This window comes from Eretmochelys imbricata, chromosome 2, assembly GCF_965152235.1.
Source record: "Eretmochelys imbricata isolate rEreImb1 chromosome 2, rEreImb1.hap1, whole genome shotgun sequence".
In the NCBI taxonomy this organism is placed as follows: domain Eukaryota; kingdom Metazoa; phylum Chordata; order Testudines; family Cheloniidae; genus Eretmochelys; species Eretmochelys imbricata.
In genome coordinates, this window is record NC_135573.1 from 40,802,857 (window position 1) to 40,825,753 (window position 22,897).

The following is a 22,897-nucleotide window of genomic DNA, read 5'->3' on the forward strand; positions in this document are numbered from 1 at the left end:
TAATTTTGGACACCACCCACAATTTGAGTTTCTCTACACTATCTTACAGATGAACAGTCAATGACCTCATAATAAAGGCTTCAAGAATCACCCTCTTTAAAATAAGAATAATTTATTGTCTAGTGTGCATATGACCATTTTTTCCCCCCACAGTAGTGCAGACAGACTGAGCTATGCATAGAAATACAAACACCGCAAGGTATGCAGAAAAGTAGCAACAGCTCACTTTTTGTTGACAATAAGCTCACCTTTATACTGTGGTGCTAACTATAAAAAACAGCTATTGGAATTTTTCTTCTTTTATTTCACTGTTATACGGATTGGGGACATAAGATAATGGTAATTATACTCCTGAGTCCTCTGGCTCCTTTTGATCATATAGATTTCTGCTTTTAGAGATATTCACTAGCATATTCCTAAGGTCTTAGGGTTTGATCCATCAGCTCTTAAACAAGTAGCTCTTATTCATGTGAGCCCAATCAGAATGATCAGGACTATTCATGTGACTAATAGCTATTTGTGAGTGTAAGAATTTGCAGGAACAGGTCCTAAGAGCCAGATTTTTAAAGGTATTTAAGCACCTAAAGCAGAGGTGGGCAAACTACGGCCCATGGGCCACATCCAACCTGCGGGACCCTCCTGCCCGGCCCCTGAGCGCCTGGCCCGGGATGCTAGCCCCCGGCCCCTCCTCTGCTGTTCCCCCTTCCCCTCCGCGCACCGCGCCATGCTCTGAGCAGCTGGGCAGTGCAGTTGCAGAGCCGCAGCTTGACCCGGTGCTCTGGGTGTGCGGTAAGGGGGTGGGGGAGGGGTTGGATAGAGGGCAGGGGAGTTCGGGGGTTTGGATACGGGTTGGGGGGGTTGGATGGGGCAGGGGTCCTGGGGAGGCAGTCAGGAATGAGGCGTTCGGGGGTGCTCAGGGACAGGGAGCAGGGGGTGGTGGATGGGGCAGGAGTCCCGGGGGGCACCATCAGGGGGCGAGAAGCGGCGGCAGGGGGTAGGATAGGAGGCGGGGGCCAGGCCACACCTGGCTGTTTGGGGGGAGACAGCCTCCCCTAACCGGCCCTCCATACAATTTTGGAAACCCAATGTGGCCCTCAGGCCAAAAAGTTTGCCTGCCCCCGACCTAAAGATACAGACAGGCATGGCGTGGGATTTTCAAAAATCAGTGGGAGTTAGGCACTTAAGTGCTTTTGAAAATCCCATTAGGAACGTATCTGTGTCTTTAGGCACTAAATACCTCTAAAAAACTGGCCCTACGTGACCGGCTTCCATTAAAGTTAATATGGGACCCTCTGTTTAACAGTAAGGGGTAGGAAATACCTCCCATGAAATGCCTGCGCGATGACAGAAATTAAAGATGTATAATTTGAGTGTAAAGTTAAATTCTTCTGGAGTGATGTTCCTATTCCCCTACATTTATTATTTTTCATTTGTTTTTAAACATTCTCTCTTCAGCTCATGCTTTCTACTTACCTACATGATTGCACTGACTCTGGAATTTGCACTTATCCTAGTGTTAGGTTCCTGAATTCAGCTGCTAATAACAAAGAGCAGGCGGATCTAAAATGAAGGATCATCTTGGAAAGGAAATCTCAAGGTTGTGATAATAAACTATTCATAAGAACAAGTCTAGCAAACAGTAACTATGGGATTCATGCTCTTAATGAAACATCTAATTTTCCAGACCTGTGCATTAGAGAGAAAGTCTACCATTTTTGCCAAACAGGGAATGATTTACTGATTATAGGAACATTATACAAATGAGACCTGATAGAATGCACAACTTACGCCTGATTACTACCAAAAAACAAAACAAACAAAAAAACAATGTCTTTTAAGATAACTATGCCTCCTGTGTTAAAATCAGAAGGCAGCAGCTGCAAATTGAGAATGCAATGATAATGAAAGATATGTTCATTAACATTGTACAGCTTTTCTGTCTCTTAAATTATAATACAGATGGTTCTTCACTTCTCTGTCAACATACCTCTCTCTGTTGCTGCTGTAGCATCCACAGCTTCTCCTGTTTCTTTTTCTTCTTTTGTTTCAGTCCCCTCACTTACTAGCTCACTGTGCTTCTCAGTTTCCACTTTTTCTCCCGTCTCACCTGGAAACAGTAACCATGGATATCAAATTAGGATACCCTTAACCAGTATTAAATACCCCAGCTCTTTTCTGCATGGCTGATCTGGTTTTGTCACCCCTGCAATAGCTTTTATAGATACAGCAATAGGTCAACAACCAAATGAATCAATAGATAAGAGACATTCAAATGTAACTTACAATTGTGGAGGTACGTGCATGTTTCACATCCATAAAATGCTCCTGCTTCACTTGTCATTCATAGAACTCTGAGCTGAGGCTTGATTTCATATTTAAACTGATTTTGTTTTCTTATGTAACTGTGATTTTTACTGTAAACTTTTAATATAGATATTGTTATCAAGAGTCAACAACACAAACAGAAAAGAGTGGTAGCGTGCAGTTCCAGTTGAAATAGAAAACTAATGATTTCCCTCACTGTCATCCCTCTTAGTAGTATCAGTGAATTAAGGAAATAAAAAAATATGCTGTAAATAAATAGATGAGCCCAATCATCGCTAAATTCATGGAAAGAACCCTCCTCCCTGTGCGAGCACACACACAAATTAACTGTATGCAGAATAGCACCATTTTGAGACAGACATCAGCAAAACTGTACACAGAGTTTGTCCAAAAAGAAATCCTGCTGTGAGATGAAGGGGAACAACAATGACTAAATGGTCAAAATAACCCCCATATCTGTCCTTCAGACAAATAATCAGTTTCTTGATTGCAAAGATGTCCCAATACAGGGTCCATGCTACATGGATTACTAGACAGTGTTCTGCTTCCAATATCATGCTAGTAAGCTAATAAGGGCCAGTTAATGGAATAATCAAGAAATCAAACTCTTAGAATCATAGAATATCAGGGTTGGAAGGGACCTCAGGAGATCATCTTGTCCAAGCCCCTGCTCAAAGCAGGACCAATCCCCAATTTTTGCCCCAGATCCCTAAATGGCCCCCTCAAGGATTGAACTCACAACCCTGGGTTTAGCAGGCCAATGCTCAAACCACTGAGCTAAACTAACCAAGTCAGCCATATAGCTTTTATGTAACACAAGTATTTTATTTTAGTAATTTAACGGATATGGAGATAAATGACCATCTCATGAAGAAACAGACTCCAAATTCTCTTAAACAACTATATGTAAGAGTGGAGAGCAGCTCCTGTGCCTCAGATATCCCTATGTGAGGTGTACAGGTTCACAACACAGATTCAGGAGAGCCAATACATTTACGGACGGTGATGCTACATATCCAAGTGACTGCATGTGCCATTAAGTTCTGCTTGAAGAAGTGACCTTTCCTCCTCTTCAGCAGGAATGTGCAGTGGGAGAGGCTGTTGGTGGCATGCTCTCCTACAGAGCACATGCCTTATGTGCTTCACCCATCTGTGCTCCCCTAGGGAATGCCTCTCCATAAAGTGTCCAATTCTTTAATGAGTAATTGCCACTTATTGTGAGACACCTGATCCCTAATTTAAGCTACTCCCCTTAGACATGCACCTACTACATGTACACTCAGCCAGTGAGAAACCCAATCCATGCGTGGGATACTCTGCCCTCATGTGTAAACACTCCCTTGAATCTCTGACTCACTGAGCAGCCTTCTCCTGAGATAACTTACCGCATCTTGCACTCCCCCCTTCCATGAGGTCCCCAGGCCCTCAATGCATGTTCCACCTTTGTGATGCACTGCAAATACTCTCTGACATGATTTTCCTCCCCAGATATCTACTTTTCCTCTTCTTTGAGAAACCCTACCCCATGCTCCTCCTTTTCTTACACTCATATCTCCTGTACTTTTCTGCTTGTCCAGCAGCTAGCCCCATAAGATGGCCCTTCTGCCCATTTCCTCCCCCCACAGCTTGTTTCTGTTTTTTTTAATTGGTAGAACACCACCACAATAGAAAGCAGAACTCTGTATTATTAGGCCAAATGCATCCCTGGTGTAACTCCAATAGAATTAGACCAGGTAACGCCAACAGAATTACACCAGGGAGAAATATGCCCTACAGTATAATAACTGAGCATAGCAAAGACTACTTCTGCTACCCTCTCTCAAAGAGGCCCATTGACTCCCTGCAAGGTAAAAGGACTTTCTATGCAGTTAGCTTGATGCCTGTGTTACTTATGCTTCTAGAATAACTGCATCCAGCACTCTATAGGTGCTTTACAAATAAACTATACAGGGAATGACCCTTCCTTTCTATAGCTTGCCGAGATCCCACTCCCCCCACAAGGATAACACTACAATAATATTTACGTCAGCTATATACTAAAATGGATAATATGGCATTTGTGGATATTGAGCAATAATATTTTACAAAGAAACACCCCTCAGCACTTAAATGAGGAGTCTAAGGGATGTTTTATCTAACCAGAAAACACAGAGTATGAAATGAAGTAGCACAGTCAACAACGGATAGTGCTGAGAGGCTTTATTACAGTTATTACAATTTTGACTTCTGCGCATGAGACTTTCCCAACCACATTCTTTCATATAATACAGTGTAAGAACTCTGTGGACTAAATTCTGCCCTCACACACTCATGTGCAGTGTTGATTGAAGTCAACAGGACTTGTACACAAGTCTCTAAAGGCAGAATTTGGCCTCCTGAATCTGCAAAAACACAAATATTACCCTCAATGAGTTGGTCCTCTTCGTTACTTTGTACTTTCCTGATGATTTCTGTTACAGGGCTGACACTTCCCTCTGCCGGTCCCACAGGCAGCGGTATCCCAGTGCCCTCTGCCGGTCCCGCAGGCGGCGGTATCCCAGTGCCCTCTGCCGGTCCCGCAGGCGGCGGTATCCCAGTGCCCCCTGCCACTGGTCCAGCGTCCTCCAGTGGTTCTGCAGCCAGTGGTCGAGTGCCGTCCAGATCCATTCTTTTATAGTTAGAATTAACACATTCTGCTGGTGCTGGAATCAAAACTTCTGACTCCTCTGCTGGAAGATTCTCACTAGGGTTTATCTCCTCAGATGTGAGATCCACCTCCTCCATTGGGTCTAACTTTGTCTGGTCAGGTATAGTTTCATTTTCCTCTGTGGTTGGAAAGTTTTCATCTGAAGTAGCTTTTATTTATTGTAATTAAAAAGAAAAGAGAAAATATGACATTAATGAACAAGTGTTTAAAATAGATCAGTACTAAACCAGGACAGCACTTGTGCAATTACGTCACAACTAGAGTGGGGTGAAATGCTTATGGTGAATAGTAAATTCGCTGAAAAATGCACTTTTCAGGGCACCAAAACTATCTGCCAATTCCGGTCCAATTCAGCCAACAGTTTTGGCCAAAGAAGGAAAAAAATTAGAGCTGTTAATTAATCACAGTTAACACAAGTGATTAACTCAAAACAAATTAACTAGACTTAAAAAATAATTATGATTATATAAAACAAGGTAAAACTTTAGCCCCTACTAGTCCACTTAGTCCTACTTCTTGTTCAGCCAATCTATCAGACAACCAAGCTTGTTCACATTTATGGGAGATAATGCTGCCCGCTTCTTATTTACAATCTCACCTGAAAGTGAGAACAGGCATTGCACATGGCATTGTTGTAGCTGGCGTTGCAAGGTATTTACATGCCACATATGCTAAACATTTGTATTCCCCTTCATGCTTCGACTTGTAGTCTCTAAAGTTTTACATTGTTTTGTTTTTGAGTGCAATTATGTAAAATAAAAAATAATTCCACATTTGTAAATTGCACTTACACAATAAAAAGATTGCACTTGTATGAGGTGAACTGAAAAATACTGTTTTTTCTGTTCCTTTTTTACAGTGCAAATATTTGTAATAAAAATAAATATTAAGTGAGAGCTGTACGCTTTGTATTCTGTGTTATAACTGAAATCAATATATTTGAAAATGTAAAAAAAAATCCAAAAATATTTATAAAAAATTTAAATTGGTATTCTATTTTTTAACAGTGCAATTAAAACTGTGATTAATTGCGACTATTTTTTATAATCTCATGATTAATTGCGATTATTTTAATCATTTGATAGCCCTAAAAAATATATTTTGGAAAATTGGAAGTGTTGTGTCTTGGCCATTTTGAAAAATAATATTTGGACTTTTCATATCAAAAATGTATTTTTATTTTAATATTTAGCTAATTTAAAAACAAAACAAAAGAGAGTGAAAAATACCCAAAAATCTGGAAACAAATAATTTTGGTTTAAACAAACTATTTTATTTGACCCTAAATGATTTTTTTTCAGTTCTCTCATTTGCCTTGAACAAAATCAGGTTTTTTTAAATTTCAGCTCAACCCCTGAACAAATTATTCACTCAGCTCTAGTTACAACCTGTAAGACAGTTTACATTTGTGTATAAAACTTATTCTTTTAATAGATCTGTCATTACTATGAGTAAAGCATATTGAATATGTAAGTGTTGTCTGAGTTAGGCCCATATGATCAGATACTGACCAAGGAAACAATTTCTACAGCAAATATATGCATACAGCCAGTGTACTGAGTGTTAAATCCTACCCTGGGATACACATAGGGTTGCCAGGTGTCCAATTCCAGTTGAAAAAGGACCCTGGTGGCTCTGGTCAGCACAGTCGGCAGCGCAGCAGGGCTAAGGCAGGTGCCCTGCCTGCCCTGGCTCCACGCAGCTCCCGGGAGGAGCCAGCATGTCCAGCTCCTAGGCACAAGGGGACACCGAGTGCCAGCTCCACAATTCCCACTGGCCAGGAACCGCAGCCAATGGGAGCTGTGGGGGTGGCGCCTGCGGGCAGCACACAGAGCCCCCTCACCCCTCTGCCTAAGGAGCCGGACATGGCAGCCGCTTCTGGGAGCCACCTGAGGTAAGTGCCACCCAGAGCCCACACCCCGAACCCCCTCCTGCACCGCAACCCCTCACCCCAGCCCAGAGACCCTCCTGTACCCAAACTCTCTCCCAGAACCCGCACCCCTTCCCACACCCCAACCCCCTGCCTCAGCCCTGAGCCCCTTTCCATACTCTGAACCCCTTGGTCCCAGCCTGGAGCTCCCTCCTGCACCCCAAACCCCTCATCCCCAGCCCCCTGCCCCATTCTGGAGCTCCCTCTCATACCCTGAACCTCTCATTACTGGCCCCACCCCAGAGCCTGCACCCCAAGCCAGAGCCCTCACCCCTGCCCACACCCCAACCCCCAGCCCCAGCCCAGTGAGTGATGGTGGGGGAGAGCGAGCGATGGAGGGAGGGGGGATGGAGTGAGTTGTGGGCGGGGCAAGGGTGCTTGGTTTTGTGCGATAGAAAGTTGGCACACTAGATGCACATAGGTGGCTTCTAATGGTGCTTACAGATGAGGTGCCATGTCTTTCACTTGAAAACGCAAACCACTGAGCTAGATTTTCATATTCAATAGAATTAGCAGCCATTAGGTGGATTCTCCCCTTGATGCAGCTACACAGTTCCTGTTAATGATAGGTTATATGCACGGTAGCAGTAACATGCACACCAGACATATTGAGGCGAGAACATATACCTCAAAGAATGATGGGACACCTGCCTAAATGCTACCATCTAAGCACTGCTAACCTCAGTGAAGACCAGGGCATTGACAGCATACTGTACTTCACATACATGACAAGAAAAAGCGTTTTAATTTCTTAAAATACACAACATTTTTAACACTGAACTACTGTACATATTAGTCTATCTTATAACACAGGCTATACATTCAAATGTACTTCTCTACTAATGTGGAAGGAATCACTGAAATATGGTAAACATAAACTAAACAGTTCTGGCTCCTTCATCTGTGATTGGATTACAGGATAAATAAAGCTATGGGTCTGCTAGCCAGATGAAGTTTAGGAGAAGAAAACAGAACAAAATTGCTTTTATGCATCATATCTATGGGCATTTTATCATAAAGTTGAAAAAGTCACAGAATGAGCCATCAAATTAATACCAATCTACCAGGCCGATTTAATCATCACCTGATTAAATTTGCCAAGACATTGAATTTAACTATCTCACAAAAAGTATTATGATGAAAGAAGCCTTAGGGAGTTCATGGAGGAAATGCGTTAATATAGTAATTGCAAGATTATGACAAACTGCATTTTCTGGTGAAATGATTATTGCGGTGATGAGAGTTGTCAACAGAATTAAGCAATATTTTAAACATGTAGGGGAATGGCTGAAGAATGTAATAAATCTTGTTTTTAATCAGATTATTTGAGTCTGGTTGCTTTTGAGATAAATTCATTGTGGTATATCCTTGAAGGGAAAACAGTTCTCTGTGAGAGGCAGTCAGGGAGAAAACAGTACTTCTCCTGGGGCACTCAGGTGAGGCAGTCCCCTAAAAAGTGCCACCTGCATACTGGCTGAAGTGAGTAGGAGTACAAGGAAAGACAACTGAGGTAGATGAGTGGCAGGAATAAAGGATCGAAAGTGACAACATACATGGAAAAAACCTGCTAAACACAGGGTATCCAAAGGATGCTCTCTCTCATTTGCATAGGAAACTATAATCTGAACCAACGCACTGGGCTACCAATAATGCAATTTTTCTTTATATATGTTAAATGGATCTTGGCAAGGTTCGTAGTCACAAAGTTAGATTGCAGGTTTTAGCTAAATGTATTGAAAGGATTACTGAAGTGTTATCACCATTGATTACATTATGACTTTGTTATATTGCATGGGGTTTACTATTATGATTCACATAAGTTATTAATATTTCAAATGATTGAGAATATTATAAAATACATATTACTATACAGTTGGGCTTTAATAGAATAGCAAAAAGTTTTCTGCTTTATCTTCTCACTGGAAAATCTTCACAGTAATAAATAAAAATAATTTGTGAATTTAAAAAAGTGTGATTGTGAATTAAAAGAAAAACTGCAAATGTTTTAAACAGTATTGTATATTATAAAGAAATATATATACATAAAGCCACAACAGTTTCATGTTTTCATTCAAATGAGCATTGTCAAATATTGAGGTGCACAGTAGTTTGCAAAGTAATTCAAGGTATAGTGGGAAGGATGACATGAAATGAGGGGTTTTAGGTATCTGATTACAAAGAACTATAACAAGCCAAACTCAGTAAGAAGGCATGCACAGATTTCTTAAAGAGTTGTTTTTTTTCCCAGGAGAAGGGGTATTTTCTGGTCATGGCCCCTATTTTCAAAACAAGTGCAACTAATGATTTTCCCATGCCTTTGTGTGTTCAACTTGAGTCAGCTTAAAGGGGTGTAGTTTTCAAGAAGGGGGTGATCACCGCTTTCTGAAGATAAGGCCTTTTTAAAGGGGTCTCAAGTTGGACACCAAAGATGGAGGCATCCAAAATCACTAGTCTCTTTTCAAAATTTGGCTCTTCAGAGTCTGATCCTGCAAACATTAACACACGTGTTAACATGTTACTTATGGGAGTAAAATTACTGGCATGTGTGTTGACAGAATTGAACCCTTAGTTACATTACACTTCAACATAAAATTAGTTTTAACTTTCAAATAGGCAGAAGATTACATTAGGTTACAGAATAAAATCCTCACTAGAACTGTGTGCACTTGACATTTTACACTTACCAGGACACTGTCAGTTCCACATACTGCAGAACCAAAACATAAATTTTGAAAACCTTGATATTATAAAACCTAACATCAACAGAAATATTTCTAAATTTTAAATATTTCAATAGAAACAATTAAAAAATATTCCTAATACTTCCCTGCAAATATTGTAGCAACTTGGTGTTTTACTTGTACCACAAAGTGAAAATAAATGAAAATTAACTAGAAAAAAACATTACATGAAGTAATCTAGTCTCATTGTCAAAGCATAATACAGTGCAAAAGGTGAATAAGCAAATGAAGTGAAAAATACATTAAATTTATCTACCACCTTTCATCCAAGGATCTCAAAGCACTTTACAGACATTAATCCACATATTAATTAATAGAACTTAACCAGAACATGACCAGGAGGTAGCTAAGGACACTCTACATCAGGGATTGGCAACCTTTGGCACGTGGGCCATCAGGGAAAGCCAGTGGTGGGCCTGGACGGTTTGCTTACCTGCAGCGTCCACAGGTTCGGCCGATCGCAGCTCCCACTGGCCGCAGTTCGCCGTCCCTGGCCAATGTGGGCTGTGGGAAGCGGCAGCCAGGACATCCCTCAGCCCACGCCACTTCCCGCAGCCAGGGACGGCGAAGCGCAGCCAGTGGGAGCTGTGATCAGCCGAACCTGCAGACGCTGTAGGTAAACAAACTGTCCCGGCCCGCCAGCGGCTTTCCCTGACAGGCCGCGAGCCAAAGGTTGCCAATCCCTGCTCTACATTTTACAAGTGGAGGAGCTGAGGCACAGAGAAGCTAAGTGGCTTTACCAAGATCACACAATGAGTAATGACAGGTTTCAGAGTAACAGCCGTGTTAGTCTGTATTTGCAAAAAGAAAAGGAGTACTTGTGGCACCTTAGAGACTAACCAACTTATTTGAGCATAAGCTTTTGTGAGCTACAGCTCACTTCATCGGATGCATACTATGGAAAGTATAGAAGATACTATATGGTATGTGGTTGCTGGAGAGTATTTGCTTCAGGTTTGGGGGCTGTCTGTAGGCAAGGACTGGCCTGTCTCCCAAGATTTGTGAGAGTGTTGCGTCATCCTTCAGGATAGGTTGTAGATCCTTAATAATGCGTTGGGGGCAGAAGGTGACGGCTAGTGGCGTTCTGTTATTTTCTTTGTTAGGCAAATACTCTCCAGCAGCCACATACTACACAACAGAACCACTAACCCAGGAACCTATCCTTGCAACAAAGCCCGTTGCCAACTGTGCCCACATATCTGTTCAGGGGACACCATCACAGGGCCTAATAACATCAGCCACGCTATCAGAGGCTCGTTCACCTGCACATCCACCAATGTGATATGTGCCAGCAATGCCCCTCTGCCATGTACATTGGTCAAACTGGACAGTCTCTACGTAAAAGAATAAATGGACACAAATCAGATGTCAAGAATTATAACATTCATAAACCAGTCGGAGAACACTTCAATCTCTCCGGTCACGCGATTACAGACATGAAAGTTGCGATATTACAACAAAAAAACTTCAACAGTCTCTCGCTGGAGCCTGGTTTTGAATTGGAATTCATTTGCAAATTGGATATAATTAACTTAGGCTTGAATAGAGACTGGGAGTGGCTAAGTCATTATGCAAGGTAACCTATTTCCCCTTGTTTTTTCCTACCGCCCCTCCCCCCACCCCCCCCAGACGTTCTTGTTAAATCCTCGATTTGTGCTGGAAATGGCCCACCTTGATTATCATACACATTGTAAGGAGAGTGATCACTTTAGATAAGCTATTACCAGCAGGAGAGTGGGGTGGGGGGAGAGAAAACCTTTTGTAGTGGTAAACACCCATTTTTTCATGCTTTGTGTGTATAAAAAGATCTTCTATACTTTCCACAGTATGCATCCGATGAAGTGAGCTGTAGCCCACGAAAGCTTATGCTCAAATAAATTGGTTAGTCTCCAAGGTGCCACAAGTACTCCTTTTCTTTTTACAATGAGTAAGTGACTGCACAAGGAAAAAGATTCAAGCCTCAGCTCCAAGTCCTCTGCTCCAACCACTAACCCTTGCTTCCTTCTAGTGGCAAGATAAACACAGATCCTTTGCACACAAGGATGCAAAGCCTGTGCTGTAGGAGCCAACACAATTGCCTTCTGCTTGAACAACAGACCCTGTGCTAGTCTACAGCCCTTTACTCAAATTCCAGTTTGTACCTGTTTCCTCTTTTCATATCTAACTGATGACAGGTTTTATATAATGTCCTACGCAAGTGTGGATTTTAAATTAGTATTATGCCATTAAAGTCCATCTTGCTGGGAATTCAGAGGGCATTCCCCTGCTTTCATTCAAAATAGGGTGGACTCTCTAAAATGGAAGAAGTAGGGCCCCAAACATCAGCTTAATATATTCATTCCTTAGAAATATGAATATCTTGTGGCAATCAACACTTAAGATTCCTTATAGTGATAATATATTAAGCCTTTGAAAATATTTATTTTCATTGTTGGAAGAAGATAAAGTTGGAGCTAGAAATGGTAAAAATATTTTGAGTTTAGATAGGCAATTCCCACAAACTTCATACCTCTGTAATAGAGCCATCTGCCAGCAGTTGTATGTTTGTGTTCATTTAGATACTTATTTCAAATACAGTGAAATAGCCACAAACTTTTGCAATTACATTTCAGTTGAATGAAATAAGTTTTTCCATAAACAAATTAACAGAAATCTTTTTGTAAATGTCTTTTTCCTATTAAACTAATTCAGGAAGTAAATAACTTGCATCCTGACTGGTTGGTAAGAATTCCAACCCTGAGTAAGTATTTCAGCATATTTACACAAGTCCGAACTTACTAGCACCATAACATTAGTTTAAGAAGTTAATATGCCTTATAATATATGGTAACAAAACAACAACAACCATCTAAATTGAATGACTGAAATATCTCAGATTCAGTAATTTCAGTCTCCTCTTTTCTGCTCAGAAACAGGAATTTCTTCTATAGAAGCACTAGTATCAAGCCAGCTGCAGAATGAAACTGACAAGGAATTTGGCTTTAGCATATTGAGGAAGTAGGCCAAAACAGCAGGAACAATATAAAATTATTTCATCAAAATTTTCAGGAGGCTCCATTGTACAAAAGTGCGCCAAGTCTGCATTATTCCACCTAGCAATCTCTGTAGTACTATTCCCTTACAAACCTGCTATTAACACTGTACAACAAAACAAATGTTCTAAAATACAACAGCAAAGAATTAACACACATAGAAAACCTTTATTCTACAGCTAGTATTCCTCCAGTCAGGGGAATAACTGTATTCCCCTTATAAGTCCTTATAACAGCACCACGACTAGACCTACTAACACATAGTTGAAGAATGCAGGTAAGGATATCAGTAAAATTAAGTGCAAACAAGCAAGTTTTTAGGTTAACTATGTGCGTATTTTATCCAACCCTATTAGTGTTAGATTATGGCACTTATGCCAGAGGAGACTTATGTAGGGTTGACTTGGAGTCACAAGGCCCCACGAGAAGGACTGGGAAAATTATACTCTCAAGCAGGCACAATTTCTCCCAAACCTATTTCATGGGCATAAGAGAATGTTCATATCTCCTCCATCCATTAGGATGGATGGCTTGGTGATGGTGGTGGGGAAATAGTTCTTTGGCCTGATGGCTCCATTCTCTCTCCTGGCTGATGGCCCCATTTCCTGATTATATCTACCAGAGAGAGCATGGCTGTCTACCACAGCACTCATGTGACCACCATGAAGAGATTCTTCCATTCTTAAGGTACGTGCAGGGGTTCTGCAGCACAGAAACCAACTGGGCTCACAGTTGCATTTGAGTTCCACACTGCACGTGTGCCAAGGCCAGGATTTAGCACAACTGATTTTAAAATGTCTTTGAAATAACTTCTAAAATGAAATTATTAAAATTTTTGTGAGCTAAGTTTATGGAGATGCAATGTGTTAAATCTAGGAATATTTGTTAAAGCACTAAGAAAAGGAGGACTTTTGGCACCTTAGAGACTAACCAATTTATTTGAGCATAAGCTAAAGCACTGGCACTAGATGCAAAGAAATGAACCAATTCTGAAAACCCTTACTCATGGGAGTAGCCCTTGCTCATGTATGTAGTTCCAATGACCGCAAATGGAAGTACTCAGAATAGCAGATAGCTAATGTGAGTAAAGGTGGCAGGATCTGGCCCAGAAAACTAAATAATTTCAAATATGATATCAGAATAACCTCAAAGCTTCAAAAATTATTTGTTTTGAAAGAAAGCTTACATTTAAAATCTTAGAGAAATATTAGAAAATTAAGGATCAGATTCCGGGGTGCAGCTGAACTACAGAGAATGCCGATCAGGGGCACACCTGCTCAGGGCTGCTCTAACTTAACCTGGCTGTAGGCTAAATACTTGCTCCAACAAGTTGAAACTACAACAAGGGATTGGTGTCACACAAGATCTGTGTCACTGGATGATCACCTGCATAGTAGGCTGATCTTCCCCAATTCAGATTCCACCAGCAGTGCAATTCCAAAGGGCAGTACCATACTTGAGAGCCTCGTCCTAACACCTATAGGGTTAGCATTCAGGTTCTTTAAAAATGACAAGCATCCATTGGGACAAATAATACAGTGAAAAGATAAAGTAAGATTTGTATATTTTCTTTGCAGGTAGTGGGAAAGATAGTCTTAAGCAAGCTGAGGAGCCGATCCTACAAAACATTATTCATGTGGCTATTCCATATTCACACAATTAGTTCCTTAGGGCCTGATCCAGCTCAAATAAAGTCAGGGGGTTGCCATTGACTTAAATGGGATAGGAATGGCCCATCGATTTCATAAGGATAAGGATTGCAGGATCAAGTCCTAATATCAGACTATGTCCTGAAATTTATTTTTATGCCTAACTACCACTGGCTTCAAAAGACGTTGTACAAAAGGACTGATAGGATGACTTGTCTCTAACCTGGAAACAAATTAATTAAGAAAGAAAACTCATACCTTATTATCACAGACAAATCATATTTGAAAAACTGCATTCAACTGAAGGCAATGATAGGTGACCCAGGTACATCCATGGGCAGAATTAGGCTCAAAATCAGGTAAAAATTATTACTCAGAGTAAGTATTTTACTCAGTAATTCCCTTAAATACATGTAATGAAGCATATATTTCAAGATGCAAAAATTACCTCTATATTAGCTAATTCAAAAACTCTGAATACTGTTATAGTCATTCACAATTTTATTGATTCTCTACTTTAGAATCAGAAGAAAACACAAGGAAAAAGTATGAATATTTGTATATACTAAAATATACACATTATCTGTTCAACAAATAAAAAATATCAACAGTTTGTCTGTTCATGGTGGGATTTTAAAAAACACCAAGCCACTTAGGATCAAAAGGCCCATTGAAAGTCAGAAAAATACTCCTCATGAAATCAGTGGCCCATTTAAGTCAATGGCAAAACTCTCACTGACTTCATTCAAGAAGGATAAGGCCCAAAAGAATTGCGTAAGCACAGCATATCTGCATGAATGAGATTTTGTAGGCTTGGGTCCTTAACTTGCTTAAGGATATCCTTCCCACTACGTGCATAGGAAATAGAATAATTTCTTACTTCCACCTTTTCACTGTAATATTGGATTATTTGTTCTAGTAGACGCTTGTCATTTTTAAAGAACCTGAATGTTAAACCTGCAGATGTTAGCGACCAGATTCTGCACTACAGTATAGCCATTGGAATTGTACTGTCAGTGAAATCTGACGCAGTGTGGATCAGCCCAGGACATGGGTGATTCTTCAGTGGGGTTGAGCTGGTGGAGGGGCTTCTTAGATAATACCACAGTCAAGGGGATTTGTACCTCTTAGACACTTTTGAAAATCCAGTAATATTTATGCCTGATTCTTCAACCAGCACTCAATCAAAGTTTAAAGTTCTAGTGACATGAGCAGATTGCAGAATTGGGCTCAGATTTTGATGCAACTCTGCTCTCTTTTTGCCAGTGATTTCAGCGGGAGTACAAGGCCTGTTTTTATAAGACAAACTATTGTCAGATAACATTTATGAAAAAGCAGAACATAAGGTAGCATAAATATAAAATATCTGAATGACAAACATAATGATAGGCATTAAGATCAGTGACACTAAGCTGTTATAAAAGTAGTTTTTATAATGAGACAATCATTTCATCATCTAAGGCAATAACTGGTTGTGTTTTATCTAAAGTAATAAATATTCGTCATCTTTCAGAGTTGAGATATACAAACTGCTTGTGACAGTTTTGTTTTTTTTCCCAAAGTTGCTTACAAAATTCTAGGGCCAGTCTTAGTTGATGTGGAAGATGGCTGAAGCTGAAATTTAATTTAAAAAGCTTATCCGTTACATAAACCACACTAACCACCCAATAATAGACAAAGAATTGTGTCTAGACTTGAAGGAGGTCAGGAAATTCTGCCATGGGAATGTATCCCCAGCTTTTCTATGTTATGGAATAACTGCTGATGTGTTGGTTTACCAGCTGCTCCAAAGTAACTTTACTATTGCTTTTCACAAACTTGCAGGTAAGATTAGGTTGGGTTTTGGTTTTGGGGGTTTGTTTTATTTTGTGTTAATTCTCTAATGGAATCTGTTAAGATTTTATCTAATGACTCTTTTGGAGTCTTAAAATTTCTACCTAGAAATAGAAAAATGTCTATTTAAAAAAAAAGTTAATGGTTTTAGGCTAAGACTTTGGATACTAAGTTCCAGCACTTTTTATAATCAGTTTATAAATCTGTGAAAAAAAGAACACAAAACCAGAAATTATGCTGACAAATTTCTAGGGTGGCCAGTGCCTGTCTGAATGATTATTATAGGTGCGTCCTTCACAGTTAACTCTGGGAATGCAGGACAAGTAGTATAATCATTTGATACTAATATGCTTTCTAGTTTGATACTAATATGCTTTCTAGTTTAAAAAGAGATATTCTTCATTCAAGTGCTGGATTTACTTTTTAACTTGAAAGTAGGTTCGCTTAGACCACTGGTTCCTAAACTGGAGTTTGCAAAATATTACAGGGGTTTCTTGGGAAAAAATTCCCTAATGGCGGACAGAGCTGTCCCTAGAGACCCTAGGTAGCAAGGGGCCAGTGGCCCGGAGCCCCTAGACTTTCAAGAGCTAAGCAGATAAAAGCAAGCATATCTATCACACTGAGGAGCTTTAAACTTCAAGATTCCTTATAAGAAATGGAAAGGGAGGTGCATATTTTTTGCTGTTTTAAAAATTAAAGAGGCAACTAGTATTGTTTTTAAAATTATTATGAAGAACAAGTTTAAGCTTTGTTGTAACGTGTTGTTTGCCTGGACTACTCAAGACCTGAATGCTTGTGTAAGAGGAACTCTTTGAGTTGGCTTCTTAAATACCTTCATGCTGTTACACATCTGATACTACTTGATGAAACATACGAGTCTTGTCTTATAACAGGCTTATTCAAAGTGACACAATCTATGAAAGTGAGATCTTGGAAGAGTGTTTTCATTTTCATAATGTAATAAAAATACTGTAATGATAAATAATAATGTCTAATAAATAGGGTGTAATAAGCAAGTCATAAAAACAAATTTTATATTTCCAAGATCACTGCTTTTATAATTTATACTCCGGTAAAGGAGAAAATCCTGGGAAATATTCATTTTTAGGAGAGGGTTTGCGAGACTTGACATTTTAGTGAAAGGGGTTCACAGGTTGTGAAAATTTGGGAACCACTGACTTAGACTGATGTGTTCCTGCAATTCCCCCTTCCTTGTTTGTTGTCATCCTTTGACATGTTATGACTTATTTGGACCACAGTCTTAAAACACTTGTGTACATGACTTTATTCCCCTGAAGAGTCCCATCGAACTCAGCACAGCTTCTTGAGTAAAAGAATTCACATGCACATTTACAGGACCGGGCTACCTAAACTGCTCTGCTGGGCACCGACCATCAGCTTTTGACCTGTTCTGTAAATCACTAAGCCCATCTTTGGGTGCATAAACAGCATTTATTTCTGGATAACTAAGCAAAATGGCAGAATTCCCTCAGCTAGAGATGACACCTGAATCCACCTTTGTAAAGTGCTTGGGGGGGAGGGAGGGAGGGCTGGGATAGAGCAGCTAGCGAAGGACACGGTTTAATAAAATCACAACAGCGATCAAGAACAACAAATAACACCGGTTCCGAGAGAAGCTGACCCCCTTTAGGAGACGGGCAGCAGCGCAGGCCCTTGCAGGATGTCCGGGCTGCCCCTAGCCCGGCTTTGGGGGCCACAGGAAGAGAAGAGCCCCGCTTGGCCGACCCGTGCTCACCACATTTCTGCAGCCCGTTGGTGTCGCTGGGTTTCGCAGCCGGCCGGTTGCTGTCCTCGGTCTGGGTCTGGGTGCTGCTAGAACAGCCCATCGCGCCTCGTGCCCAGCGCCTGGCGAGGCCGCCAGAGGAACCCCGGGTCCGAGCCTGCCGCGTGCCTCCCCCCGCGCAGCCCGCGTGTTTACAGCTCGCGCTGCGTTGCCATACGAACCGCGCCACCAGCCGCCGCTCCGTTTTCCCAGCGCCAGGGCTCGCAGCGGTGCAGAGCGCAGGCGCAGGCCGCCCCGGGGCGTGGCTTGGAAATAGGAGGTGGGTCGGAAGAGACACGAGTGTTCCCGCCTTTTGTCAGCTCTGTGCAGCACCCCCTCTCCTCCCGCGCTGCTGCTGCTGCATCCCTGGCTTGAGGCGGTTTCCGTCCGGATTTACAGTCTGGTTCAATGGCTCTCAGAGCCCCCCACTCTACAGATTCTTCCAGGACCAGCTCTGCTGCTGAACTGTCCAGTGAGGCAGCAGAGAACAAGCGCATCTCGGACAGCAACAGGGAGGCAGGAGCTGGCAGCCCCAGGAAAGCAAAGCCCGTCTGGGAACCCGCTGCCCCACCCCCGCCCTAGGGCGCCCACAATGGTTTCAGCGTTAATAGCAACAGATCCAAGCGCTAGAGCCACAGTCTGGAAACCCAGCCCCACCAACACTGGCCTAGAGCAGGAGGGAAACTACGAGGAAGGGGGGGACCCCTTCTAGTTTCATTATCGGAGTGGTGGGAAATGCGGAAAGTCAAACTTGCCCAGAGCGAGAATGTGAAGAGTAAAGGTTTTTTAAGTGTTTCAGGTTTAATGATCTGATAAGGCCTCTAAGCATCGTTTAAATACAAATAAAATAAAATGATGCACAAAACTTAATTCATTTGGCTTTTGCAAATTTTTCTTTAAAATTTTTCTCAAAAATGTACCAACAGTAAGATGAAAACGTGTGAAATCTTGATTTAAGACAATTTATTCAAGTCTTTTCACTTGCCTTGTACAGTTTTCATTATACTACATGTGTATATATTTTACAATGTACCCGAAGAAGGCTGAGCCTGCAAGCCCTCCATTCACAGCAGTAGTCTTTACTAACCCAAATACTCCTATTCAAATCCCTTTTTGAAGGACTTTGTATGTAGTCTCATACAAAGTGCATCCCAAATCACTTTACTTTTAAATTTACATATAATCATTGACAGATGGTCAGGGAGACAAGATATGCTTTACAATGAGGTGGAAAAGAGCTGGAGAGTAGATTAACTAGACAGACAGAAATTTTGTTCCAGTTGGTTGGAGCTACAGATTACCATAGGGATGAGTGCCATGCTCTAGGAGGTTTCAGAGTAGCAGCCGTGTTAGTCTGTATTCGCAAAAAGAAAAGGAGTACTTGTGGCACCTTAGAGACTAACCAATTTATTTGAGCATAAGCTTTCTTGAGCTACAGCTCACTTCATCGGATACATACTGTGGAAAGGTTTTCTCACCCCCCCCCCCACACACAAACCCACTCTCCTGCTGGTAGTGGGTTTGTGTGTTGGGGGGGAGGGAGGTGTGAGAAAACCTGGATTTGTGCTGGAAATGGCCCAACTTGATTATCATACACATTGTAAGGAGAAAAGGAGTACTTGTGGCACCTTAGAGACTAACCAATTTATTTGAGCATGAGCTTTCGTGAGCTACAGCTCACTTCATCAGATGCATACCGTGGAAACTGCAGCAGACTTTATATATACACAGAGAATATGAAACAATACCTCCTCCCACCCCACTAACACGGCTGTTACTCTGAAACCTGTCATATTGTAAGGAGAGTGATCACTTTAGATAAGCTATTACCAGCAGGAGAGTGGGGTGGGAGGAGGTATTTTTTCATGCTTTGTGTGTATATAAAAAGATCTTCTACACTTTCCACAGTATGCATCCGATGAAGTGAGCTGTAGCTCATGAAAGCTTATGCTCAAATAAATTGGTTAGTTTCTAAGGTGCCACAAGTACTCCTTTTCTTTTTGTAACAATACAGACACACACAAAAATTCCCCCAGGAGTAGAGAGTTAAAGAAATCCCTACGACAACCCAGTTCCTTCTTATCTGCCCCTTCCCCCCAGATCCCAGCTGGAGAGCCAGACACTCACACCCTTTACCCCCCAGAGTCCAGCCATGGGGCCCCCCCGGCCCAGAAACTCCCCCGTCTTGTCCCAGACCCCAGCTGTGGGCCCCCCAGTCCTGACACTCAAGCCCTTTACCCACCAGAGGACAGCTGCGCCCTCCCCAGCCCAGACACACACACCCTGTAACCCCCAGAGACAGCTGGGGGGCCCCCCAGCCCAGACACTCACACCCACTACTGCTCAGAGGACAGCTGCAAACCCCCGGCCTAGACACTCGCAGACCCTACCCTCCTAGAGCCCAGGGATACAGAGGGAGAAACAAACTGATGCTGGGCCCAGGGCTTACATGGAGTTTCCTGTGTGCCACTGCTGCCTCCTTCCTCCGGGGTGTGCTGGGAATTGTAGCTGCTGGAAACCCTCCAGTTCCCTTCCCCTCCCCAGACTTGTCTTCTATTTGCAACCTGGGTTCTGCCGGGTCTAGCAGCCCCTGGTGGTGGCCAACAGCCTTGCAGCCCATTTCTGGGGTGGGTGTGGGGGGAAATTCTGCAAAAATTCTACATTGCGCAGTGGCACAGAATTCCCCCAGGAGTAACATAATAACTTACACTGACGAACAGAGGAGTAGGCTCTTGAACCAAGAGTGGCAAAATTGTATGACAGAATACTGAGGAGGCAGCCATTGTTAGGGGAGAGGACAAGAGGTAAAATTACACAAGAGGACAAGGTCCAGAGTCAATGGAGGGCTTCTCACCCTTTTTCTCACATCTTCTTTGTGAAGTAGGGAAGCACGATTCCCTTGATGCTGAGGCTGCCAGAACAGCACTAGGAGTGCTTAGGGGAACTCATGTTTGAGTGGTCATCGCTACACTCTTTGAGTGAATGCAGCAAAAGCTCCCCTCTCATCCAGCCTATATGGAGTTTCTTCTACAACACCGTTCATTGTGATACCCAAGTGCCCTGCCGTGACAGCTCAGAGGAAAGGGGGTTGGAGAGTAGGGCTCCACATTTGCCCTATCCAGCCCGTTCCCTTTGCACAGGCTAGAGGTCCTTTTGTTCCAGGTTCACAAAAATTAAGACTATGGCTGCCCCAGGTGTGGACCTGCAAAGGGAAAAAGTTGCATACACCCTCTTCACCCTTACTAGAATTTGGGCCTAAATCTATAAACACAAGTGTTAAATACTGCTCACATTTATGTGTGTATGCAACCTCATTGATGTAAAAGGAAGGTGATTTGGCCTAGAGACTATATTTAAGGCAGGATTTTTCCTTCCAATGTTTCAGAGTAACAGCCGTGTTAGTCTGTATTCGCAAAAAGAAAAGGAGGACTTGTGGCACCTTAGAGACTAACCAATTTATTTGAGCATGAGCTTTCGTGAGCTACAGCTCACTTCATCGGATGCATACTGTGGAAACTGAAGAAGTCTGCTGCAGTTTCCACAGTATGCATCCGATGAAGTGAGCTGTAGCTCACGAAAGCTCATGCTCAAATAAATTGGTTAGTCTCTAAGGTGCCACAAGTACTCCTTTTCCTTCCAATGTGAAATATGTATTGCCATATGTCTAGGATCTATAATGACAACTGGATTATCATGTGTCTTGAATATATGAGATGTAAAGTAACACATCAACCTAAACATTTTTACTTCCTCCTGTTCTGTAGCTCATATTCATTTTCACATCTTTTTTTAAATGATACACATACTTACAGTAGATATCTTTGTGACTGTTTCCTAAGCCTGTTAATATTAGGTAGTGGGCAATGTAATGCTAGTAATTCTTTAAGAAGCAATATTGATGTTTGCAGTACATTGTTGTGTAGACATGAAGTATCCAAGGAATTAACTAAAGCACAGGAGCTTGTGCAAACAATTGTTTTACAAAGGTGGGGGGGAACACTTCATTTTATCCCAAAGTGTAAGTCAGGAAATGAAAACAATGACAGAGAAAGGGGAAAAGGATGGGGAGAGCCAGGAGGTGTCAAACAGGAAGCATGAGCAATTGAAAAGGCAGTTTAGGCCGTAGACCCAGCAGGGGAGACCAAACACACCTAACTTAAAAGGAGAAATAAACTCAAAAATAAAAATGAAGATAAGGGGTTCAGAGAGAAGGGGAGGAGAGAAAGGACAACTGAGGAAAAGGATGTGTTGTTTGGAGTTAAAAATTGATAATGAACAATTAGTGCCTTCTGGAAAAATTTAAATCATTCCATTTAGTAAAATGCCATCTGACAAAGTAAAATACATGGTCTGGAGTTTTCATAGCCATTATTTCTAAAGGCTTTACATGGAAACAGATCTTTGCTTCCTTAGACTTCTATCCTGCCAGTATCTGATGATAGAGCAGATTCTTGTGGGGCAACTGGCAGGACTGGGGCCAAAGAGTTCACTGGCTCCAACTGATGCTTTCTTACTTGAGGTCACAATCTGCTGGTTGTGTCATTAATTACATTCACAGAAAAAAACAAATACAGGATTAGGACTTCAAAGGGGCAATAAGCAGCATGAACAGAATTCTTAAGAAGCAAAGACTGATAGTTTATGTGTACTTATGTCCCAATAATAAAGTAATTATATATAAAATATTACATAAGTGGAAGGGCTAGTCCATAAACTAATTTTTAAAGTTTTCCATAAGGTGTCAGCAATTTTTTAAGCTTCTTAGGCCAGAAACTACAGGACCTAACTTGTTTCACTCTTCCTGGAGCTCAGTAGCTAATTGTAATTTTGAACTTTTTGGGCAGTGAGCCTGCTGCAACTTGAGACTTCCTACATTTTGATCTCCTATCCAAGTGTTGTCCCACACTCCCAGGACTCA

At 41.7% G+C, this 22,897-nt stretch overlaps 1 protein-coding gene across 1 annotated transcript in view; it reads right to left on the bottom strand.

Moving 5' to 3' along the window:
- ERICH5 (glutamate rich 5) overlaps positions 1-18,151 on the bottom strand; it is a 28,121-nt gene extending 9,970 nt beyond the window's left edge. Inside the window, exons 1-3 of the mRNA XM_077809954.1 lie at positions 17,953-18,151; positions 4,728-5,159; positions 1,988-2,107 (exon numbers count right to left, since the gene is read on the bottom strand). Coding sequence (XP_077666080.1) covers positions 1,988-2,107; positions 4,728-5,159; positions 17,953-18,043 — 643 coding nt within the window. The 5' untranslated portion in view covers positions 18,044-18,151. The remainder of the gene's footprint in view (positions 1-1,987; positions 2,108-4,727; positions 5,160-17,952) is intronic.
- Between the last annotated feature and the right edge of the window lie 4,746 nt (positions 18,152-22,897).